Source organism: Asparagus officinalis, chromosome 5, assembly GCF_001876935.1.
Source record: "Asparagus officinalis chromosome 5, Aspof.V1, whole genome shotgun sequence".
Lineage (NCBI taxonomy): Eukaryota > Viridiplantae > Streptophyta > Magnoliopsida > Asparagales > Asparagaceae > Asparagus > Asparagus officinalis.
The window spans coordinates 84,988,130-84,998,458 of record NC_033798.1 but is presented as its reverse complement, the minus strand read 5'-3'; the positions used below and the strand labels follow the sequence as shown (position 1 = coordinate 84,998,458).

Below are 10,329 nucleotides of genomic sequence, written 5' to 3'. Positions count from 1 at the left end.
CAGCGGAGGTCCGATGCCATCGCTTACGGGACGCGCTTTCAGAAGGCCGCGGCCCTCGTCGATCTGGTTCGTTACTCTTCTTTCTAAAATCGATCGTTGATTCTCTATCAATTTTTGCACCCCCTCCCCCCCTTTGAACTCGCGGATAGTGATCAGGCGTCGTTTGACGTGAGTGTGAGAGGACACTTGGTCTAAATCTCGTGGATGTTCTTGAATTTTGGTTCTAATTAGGGTTTGTTCTGTGTGAATTACCATGGCAAGTTTGGATATTTCTACAGCTCCAACTTCTGCTTTTACAATGAACGCTAAAAGTAGGAAGACACTGATACTATATTTCTCTAGCCAACCATCTTGTTTGCTAGGGACTGCAATTCTTGGTCCTTTTTCAAGAACTTAATATTGACTCATTGGCTGAAGTTGCAGCTATTCCATCTTAGTTTGAAAACTCTTCTCCTTGAAGAAATATTGAGATTTAAGAACATGACTGCAAGCTCACAATAAGGAGGATTTATTTTGTTGTTTAAGTTTCAATATGAGCACTTTTATTCATTTGGCTGCACAATTTTTGTGGAGATTCATTTTCCAAATTTTTAGTTTTCATCTAAGTGGGTATTGGTGGTCTTTAGAGGTGTGACTTTTTCCTGAATGCCTTTCATAGCCTTCCAAAAATTTCCTTTTTCCCTCTTTCATGTCTTCCTATTGTTACATCCTAGATAAATGCACAGGAATTGTCAATTTCTCTTGGCTCCTGAATCTATAAATACCTTGATCGTGTTCCCTTCTCTCCCCATAGGTGATAGGACTGTGTTTTTCATAACAAAAGAATCATCGTATTAATACATCAAAGTCCTGTAAAAAAAAGTCCATCAAATCCTTTTAAATTTTCAAAATTAATATTGAAAGTTTAGGTAAATATAAACCATATTCATGTTAACACAATTGGTTAATTCTAAACAATCAATTCTTGTCACTTTATTTTTCCTTCAGAAATATCAAACTCCTCTAGCCACCTACTATTAAAACGAAAAGGATATGTTTGAATAGACTCTAATTTTGACATAACAAATTATTTATTGAGTAAAAATAAAAATGAAACCACTCAAATTAGAACTTCGGTTGGGTTTCCTATTAAAATATCAATTAATCTAAGTTAAAAAGAGAAAAAAAGAAAAGCTGCACATGCTGGAATTTGATAAATATCTTTATTTATGACAACTTTTTAAATTATATATCATTTTATATTGTAGACTCGAGATTTGTTTGTAGTGTAGATAATAAATTAATCGTTTTACCTTTTAGGATTTTCAAGATTCTGGTCTAGTTACATCTTTTCTGATCTGTAAATGAATAATAATTGTAATTACTCACATATTGTAAACATGCACAAAACAATAATTCTAGAACAAATATATAATACTGATTTACCTCTTTGTGAGGTACGTTCTTCGTGCTCTAGTTTAGCTGAAATGGTTAATCGAAGATAAATGGCAAAAATATTCAATAACAATTTTGCTTAGTCGTACAATGGAAGTTTCCCTCTTAAACGAAGTAACCGAGTCTGAAACCTGATACTTGAGGTCTTTCCTGCTTATTTCAGGAAAACTGTAAATATTTGACACCTGAAATTCTCTTATCCAGAAATCAACATGTGAAAACTTCCATGTGTTCTCTGCTATTTATTTTCTTCACATGTAATGTAGCTGAAGGTCATACCTTGTTGCATGTAGATGATTGTCTAAAAAGTGAATACTACAAAGTCTTTACTTGCTGACTTTTTAAAGCAACGCGTCACTGGACATGCTATGAAAATGTGTGTTTGAATCTGCTGGTTCAGAAAAGAACTGATTGCACTGTTTTATTCCAACAATGAAACAAGTAGTAATTATATGTACAGTGAATTGCATCTTTGAAAATCTGTATGCTACTTAAATTTTGTCATAGTCTCTTGTTTTTATGTACAGGAATCGTGTCCCATTCGGATGGTGAGTCCCAAAACATAGTAGTAATTAGATCCAAGTATATGCTTTTGATTTGTGATGTACAAAGGCTTTTACCCCTTTTTTCCCTCGCTTGATTTCAATAACAGATTTGCTATCTTACTTCAATAATACTAATTTTTTAAATAATTACCTAACTTACTTCAAAAGCTTATATGTTTCTCAAACTGATTTCTGTTGTTTGAATCAGGAGCTTGAATCAGGAGCTTGAATCAGGAGCTTATGAATCAGGAGCTTGAATGAGGAGTGTGTTAACTAGGAGCTTGAATCAGGAGTGGTCTGATTATTGTCAACATTTAACTACCTAGTTGTTTATGTTTGATTGCAATGTATTGTAATGTGTACTGATTTTTCTGCTGGGACTTGAGTTGTAAACATGCAAGTTTATGGTGTTGCTGTATTTTCTGTTGGGACTTGAGTTGTAAACATGCAAGTTTATGGTGTTGCTGGTTTTGTTAACTGATATGAATTTCCATTTAGAAGGGAAAAGGCAACTTCAAGAGCTTCTCCATAATTCCATGGAATCCTACAGCAAAACGTATGCTTTTAACAACTGCACAAAAATATGACACCAATATAATTTGCTCTACATTGTGTATGTAAACATCAAGAATAGAGAAGCCATAAATCATTTACATAAACCACCCCTTTGAGAGAACTATTTTCCAAATTGTGTACTTGATTCGAACATTGACCCAGAACTTGCTACCCTTTGAAACTTCCAGCTAACGTCAAAGATATGCAGAAATATGTGAATGGAGCTTGTAAATGGTGATTGTATGGATGCCAGAATAAGAGCTAACAATATTCGTCCAAGTACAACACAATTCCAATCCCATACGAGTAATATGAGAATTATGTGGAGCCACTTAAAGCTCATACAAAACTATACACTAATCATACACCAATAAAAATTTATTACCATTGCTAAGATCCCACAACAGGCTGAGCAACTCCCTTGGCTTTCACTGCAGCAGCAGCCACAAATCTCTGTGCACTACTCTCTGAAACTTCTACGAGTACCTGCTCCTCTTGTGTACTCAATTTAGCCAGCAACTCATTGATCTGAGTCCCTGACAGAGTTTCATGCTCCAAAAGAGCAGCAGCTAGTGCTACTACTCATACTCTTTCCATCATCCTCATAATCGTGCGAAACAAGCCCAACATTCTTAACAAAGCTTGTTTCATTCCAACACATCACGGTTATTTCAACACAAAACGCAAAAATTAACAAACTTGTTTCATTCCATTACATCAAAGCGTGAAACATTCTTAACAAAATACCGATTCCACAACACATAATTTCCTCGCTTACAAAGTCTTGTTTCATTCCAACACATCACATAATTTCTTTCATGGCCAAAAAAAGAGACAACAAAAAAGCTATAACAGTTAACCATTTCCACAACACTTTTTCACGTACAACAACCACGTCACGCGCCTCTGGTGGGGCAATGACGAGTGGTATTTGTTCAACTGATGAAATCTTGCACCAGCCCAAAAACGAACCGCACTTTTGCCTTTTACACGAGTAGTAAATTCTACCACGGTTATTGTTCTTGTTCGACTTCGTTATCTTCACATCCGCTAATTCACCACACTCGCATTGTTTCAATATGAATCTAATATCAACTTCAACACAGGAGTTGCCTTCCACAGTTGATGATGAAGCCATTTCAATCTGCTAATTTTGAACAATTAACAAAATTCTGAGAAAATTCTACCATGGTTAATTTTTGAACAATTAACAATTAACAAAATTTTCAATCTGCCAATTTTGAATAATAATATAGCTATCAAACCTTACAAAGTCTGACTAGTTTTCCAAGAAACAGATGTATTTTGGGAACTTTGACCATTTAACAAAATTTTTCCATTGCATTAATTATTCCAGCAAAAACAGATCAACTACACAAAAATTTTGAGAGATTTAAGAGATAAACTGATTATTCCAGCATCAATTTTGAGAGATAAACTGATTATTCCAGCAACAACAGATAATCAATTATTCCAAATTGCAACGCCTAAAGCTACACAAATAAACTACACAAAAATAACAGATAAACTACATAATTATAACAGATAAACTACACAACCAATTTTTAAGATCGAGCTCAGATAATAGGTAAAAAACTTGAGAAGCATGTAACGAAACTTGTTATAAAGAAGTTCGTGGACTAGCACATATGTAGGCAACATGGCAAAAACACAGATTCATCGCTGCAGAATTACAGTCAATGTTGAAGTTCATTGCATCAATTATTCCAGCAAAAACAGATCAACTACACAAAAATTTTGAGAGATTTAAGAGATAAACTGATTATTCCAGCATCAATTTTGAGAGATAAACTGATAACAGATAAACCCTATGGACGAAAATAACAGATAATAGGTAAAAAAATTGGGGCTTGATCGTTACCTGAGTTGGGAGATTTAAGATCGAGCTCAGACTTCGTCGTCGGGCGAGAATAGGGCTTCGTCGTCGGGCGAGATGCGAGCTTCGTCGTCGGGTGATTAGGGCTTCGTCGTCGGTGTGGATTTGGGGATTCGTCGTCGGCGAGATTAGGGGAAAGCCGACCTGGGCCTGCTTGAAGAAGACGGAGCTTTCGACGTCGGACGAATTGGGAAGGAGCGGCGGACCAGGACGTTTTCCGACCGCAGCTTGCTTCGACGGAGCTGACAAGGCCGAGATCGCGGTGGAGCTGAAGGTTCGACGTCGGAAGGAGGAGGGGTTTTCCGACCAGAGAAAGCTTGCTTCGACGGAGCTGACGAGGCCGAGAAAGCTTGCTTCGACGGAGCTGACCAGGTCGGATTTTTTTGGGAACGATTTGAGGGATTTGGGGATTTTTGTTTTAGGGAAGCAAAGGTTTGGGGGAGAAATATCAGGAGTGAGCCTCGAAAAATGGGAAACTTTGAAAACCAACTTTGATCACGAGAAAGCTTTCTCTCGTGCGATTTTTGCAAAAAAGCCCCCCAGGTCGGAAAATGCGTACGCATTATCCGTATAGGAAACGTGCTGTATATATATATATATATAGTCTGTGTTAATTTTCTTCAAAGTATGTAGTTACAATTTCTATTTTTGGTCACGTGCATTATGCATGTGCGATCCAGCTAGTCCGTGTAACTCCAAACTCTCATTGCATACTTATCCATCAAATGTCATTATTTTCTATTTTCTCTCAATATTTTCTAAACGTTAGTCAAAATAAATGTTTCATATAAACTTTGTTAATTTCCAAACGCAAAAGCGATAAAAATGACAAAAATACATGCCCCACCTCGTCGGCCACCCTCTCTCCTTTACCCTAGCTCCCTTGCCGTTGGCCACCTCAACTACATTGGCCTCTCGTCGTTGGCGACACCTCTCTGTCTCTCCCCTTAAGTCCCTCCCTCAATTCCGTCAATGTAATCTATTTTAGGATAGATTAGTCCTATTTTAAAAATACTAATCATCTTTTTTTATTTATTTATGGAGAAGCACTTCATTCATTAATAAGTAGCAGATAAATCTTGAAGTACAAATCTCTGTAAGTATACAGGAATAAAATCTCTCCATACTTGATCTTGCATGAATCTAGTTCCTGACTGAGCAAGAGAATGAGCCATACAATTGGCTTCTCTCCTCGTAAAAGCTAAGCTACGAAAGACAAATTCTCTAACGAGTAACTTAATATCATCAACAATGGGCCCAAATGGTGGAAGAGAAAAACACTAATCATCTTAATATAATATACATGTTTGCTAACTTTGAAATACTAATCATTTTAATAGAATATGAAGGAATACATTGCGTATGTTTCCTAACATAAAATTCGGGAGTATTTCAAGGCCTCTGAATATTCACAGATTCAAAGAAATCAAAAGCAAGCCTTATTTTGCACAAGGATAGAGACCAAACAAAAATAGTTTAAAGAAATTTGCTCCGCTTATGATAAATAGCAACCAACCAAGAAAAAACAATGCATTCTTCGAGAGACACAAAAATAAACTTGTCCCTTCATATTCAGTACAGTTGTTGATTACAACCAACTGAAAACACTTCAAAACGATGGCGATGAGCGTTCCTCATAATTGAAGCAATAATGTGGGTGCCATAAATGCATTCAGGACAATCAAACACGCACCGCACGGAAATGTAATTTTCAACAACGAAAAATTCCTCAATGACCCAAAATATGGGACCAATAGAGGAGACACCTCACTTGTCCCCTCTATTGGTCCCATATTTTGGATCTCTGTAGCAAAGCCCCTGAAGTTTTTGCGTTAGAACTCGAGTACTCCAGAACCAAAATGAGATTCTCACTTTATAATCTTTTAGTCCAAATAACAATTACATTATTACTTTGTTTTTTAGAACAACAAATACATTGTCACAAACAGGAGATGACTCGAACTAACCTTTTCTTTCACATAGGTTGGTAAAAGAAATTGGGGGTAAAACTAACAGATGTATATAAGTTGTAAGTATGCAATTCAATAATAATAATAGAAAGAAGAAACTCGCAGCTTCAACAATTTATAGTTGGAAATACTACACGTGCTCCGTAATAAAATTTCACTCCACCAAAATCCACCAAAAACCTTTCTACCTGTCACGTGAAAGAACAAAAAATACAATTGACCAATTGGCTCAAACACCCCTATATCCCATAACAAATTTCACCCTATTGACAAAGAATAATCTAAATAGCCTGAGACGAAAACATAGTATAGTTTCCAGAAATATACTGTTGTTGTACCCTGCTTCCATGCCCAACTCAAAGTGAGACTGGGTAAGGAATTTGAGGTGAAAGATCTTGGCTTGCTTAGATACTTTCTTGGAATAGAGATAGCTCGAGGAGCGGAGGGGATCGTCCTATCCTAGAGAAAGTATGCACTGGATCTTCTCAAAGAGACAGGAATGTTAGGGTGCAAACCTGCAACTACACCGATCGACCAGAAGTTCAAGCTGGGTGCTGAGGCTGGAGAACCAGTTGATCGTGACAGATACCAAAGGCTGGTAGGCAGGTTGATCTATCTGTATCACACACGTCCCGATATCTTTTTTGCAGTGAGCGTGGTGAGTCGCTACATGCATGATCCAAGGAAGGGTCATATGGACGCTGTGTACCAGATTCTGAGATATCTGAAGAGTGCCCCTGGAAAGGGACTGATATTCAGGAAAAATGGACATGTGAGCATCGAGGGTTATTGCGACTCCGATTGGGCTAGCTGTGCTAATGACAGGAGGTCCACCTCGGGATACTGCATCTTTATAGGGGGTAACTTAGTCTCGTGGAAGAGCAAGAAGCAATCAGTGGTGGCGAGATCAACTGCTGAGGCAGAGTATAGAGCTATGGCCTTAGGAGTTGCTGAGTTGCTATGGTTAAAGAGTATGCTGGTGGAGCTGAAGCTGGATCAAGGAGCTAAGATAAAGTTATGGTGTGACAACAAGTCAGCTATCAGTATTGCCAACAACCCAGTGCAGCATGATAGAACCAAACACATCGAGATCGATAGGTTCTTCATCAAAGAGAAGTTGGATAGTGGACTACTGGAGCTAAGTCATGTTTCGACTAAGGACCAGGCAGCAGATTGTCTGACTAAAGGACTTAGCTCAGTAGATATGATTAGAGGATGTGACAAGATGGGCTTAATAGATATCTTTCGCCCATCTTGAGGAGGAGTGTTGACATTAGTAATATATGTAGGGGGTTATGTGTAAGTTGTGTAGGGCCTATATAAGCCCAAGAGATCTCATAATAGGGTTAGGGTTTGTATTATCATTTATATATATAAATTTTCTTCTTTGAACTATGAATTTTTTATTTGCGATGTGAGCTTGAGCAGTTTGCTGGGTATACTTACAGGCAGAAGATGGTATTGGTCTGCCTGAAGAAGTTCTAAATGATCTGAGATTTGAAGAGGCTGCAAAGTACTACTTTATGTACATTCGACTTGATTTACTGTGGTCCTTGAATCTCTTTGCCCTAGTACTACTCAATTTTCTTGAGGTTAGTTTCTTCTTTGTGATTATCTTTCCTTTTCGTCCATCAAACATAGTAGAGGTTAGCTCAGAAGAAATATTAAATTTGAATTTGTAAAATGATACCCTTTGAAGAATATATATGTTAGGACTCCTGGAAAATATTCCTTTTTGTTGGTTCTGCTGCTGATTTTTTTATTTCTTTTAAAGTATCGAAACAAAATCACTGATTATTTTAATAATAACAGAAGCCTCTCTGGTGTGCCAAATCTGGTCTTTATTCTTGCAATGACAGAGATTACTTTTTCCTCGGACAATTACCTTACCTAACCAGTGCCGAGTCTCTCATTTATGAGGTAAAGCTATTTGTTGACAAATGTAGATCTCTGTATTTTCAATTCTACATTTTGATATTGTGAGTTGGCCTTGTCGCTATTGGTATCCTGTCACTTTTTGGCTCTATGATGGCTAGTTTTACGAGTAAAATGATCTGTCAAATTTTAACTGCAGTTTCTGTTGTGGCTTGGTACGTTTTTGTATTAACAGATCATGTTATTACTATACTCAAATTGATTTCTCCTTTTGTTATTTAAGTGGTACCAGATAAACATATTACTTTTATTCATCTATATTAAAGGCAGCAGCAATAAGTACACTTATATCCAGTGTTGACCATGAAAAATGATGCCCAATTAGCTGGAGACAACATATTTTAAGAGATCCAACTTTTATAAAAGTAATCCTTCAGAAGCACAGACATCAATATGTCATCAAGATTTCTTAGTTCTCATTTCCACCTTAGTTTTCGTGCTCTGTATCCTCCAGGTCTTATATTCTTTCTTGACAGGCATATGCGGTATGCTACTCACTAGCTGCAGAGATCTATAGATTATGCAGATAATTGTTCCCATATATTGAAACATTTAGCATCTTGAACTTAAATAGAGTACAACTGTAGGATTCTCATCTTTGGCATCATAACTAGTTTCAACCTACCATACCTCCACAGTTACACTGGTCCAAATTATTGGATAGAGATCTGATAGCATTTTCTCTCGAGCTGCATTGAGCAGAGAAGTCAGAGTAAATCCCTTCGTGCGCCAAAGAACTTATCTGCCTTTAATAGCCTATCCTAAATACTTATGTATAGACCACAAAATTTATGCCACACACCTGTGGGGTTGGCTACAAGAATCCTTCTCTTTTATTTAACTCTAGTGAGAGCGACCTCCTTGATTTAATTAAAAGTACATTCTAATTGTCAGTACCCTTAGCTTTACTGTTTGTGATTCCGTCAGTATGATTCAGCCGATTGTTAATTTCACTGAAAATATCATACCCCTCTATTCAGAATGCCAGTTGACCTAGGACTGGATAGTTTGGGAGTTCCACAGTCTCACCCTTATTATATGAGGGTGAATATTTTAGCTAAAGATCTGTAGTTCACTACAGCGTACTACCCTAAGTGCTCATCTTCCCTACGGGAGAAACAAAACTGTTGAAGTTTTGTGAGATAAGGATAGGAAGGGCATAGTAGCCAAGGAGCTTTCTTATAGCAGGAAAGAAGTTGAGTTGCTGGAACAGGAGGCTAAAGATAAGTACGGCCCCTTCAACCGTTAACAAACATCAGAAGTGGAAAGTGGTATAAAGAACACCATTTGAACTTGTTCTTTCAGGACCATTTGCTACTTTGCCGTTGATTACAGTAACTTTTTGAGTCTTTCGTTTTCTTTTTATGCATGCTGGTGGAGAGAAATTTCACCAACAGTATCTGTAAATCTAATCTGTTTGATTTTCGAAATTTGTTTATTATTTAGTCGTAAATAACCAAATTTTACTGATCTCTCAAGTCTGAAATGGCTCAGACAGTGATCTTCTTTATTATAATGCATGAGGCTCCATTATTTTGAAGGCTTAACTATGTTAAAACTGATAATTATAGGTTAACTAGAAGAAGTTATCTTGAACAGTTACTTTTAGTCAGTATTTCTAGTCACTTCTGAAATAGTTATATTATTCTGTTATATGTCAATGTATTTAATGTTTTTAGAAGGAAACTCATATCTGTAATAATTCTGTATGCAGGGAGTTACTCTACTTATACTCCTGTTATATACAGTTTTTCCACTTGCATATGAAGGTTTCCATCTTTATTGGAAGAATCACCTGAACAAGCTAAAGGTTAGCTTATTGCTTAGTAGTTTCATTATTTCGTTCTGAAATTATTGTTATGTACGGATTTGGTATTGATTAGGCAATGCTTGGACAAAATCTATTCTTGTTCATCTCTCAAGGGTTTTGAGGTACAAATAAAAAAGAGTTAATTGTGACCTTCTGTAGTATCCCCCAATTGCAGATAGACTC

The 10,329-nt window shown here is 36.9% G+C and overlaps 1 protein-coding gene and 1 long non-coding RNA gene across 2 annotated transcripts in view; one reads left to right on the top strand and one right to left on the bottom strand.

Annotated features, from left to right (window-relative positions):
- LOC109842103 (two pore calcium channel protein 1) overlaps positions 1–10,329 on the top strand; it is a 44,610-nt gene that overhangs the window by 3,550 nt on the left and 30,731 nt on the right. Inside the window, exons 2-5 of the mRNA XM_020411015.1 lie at positions 4–66; positions 7,850–7,993; positions 8,214–8,321; positions 10,051–10,146. Coding sequence (XP_020266604.1) covers positions 4–66; positions 7,850–7,993; positions 8,214–8,321; positions 10,051–10,146 — 411 coding nt within the window. The remainder of the gene's footprint in view (positions 1–3; positions 67–7,849; positions 7,994–8,213; positions 8,322–10,050; positions 10,147–10,329) is intronic.
- On the bottom strand, positions 3,379–4,606 carry LOC109839978. The gene is made up of 2 exons (XR_002246772.1): positions 4,417–4,606; positions 3,379–3,678 (listed from the first exon to the last, which is right to left on the bottom strand). It is a non-coding gene; the product is annotated as an uncharacterized LOC109839978 (long non-coding RNA).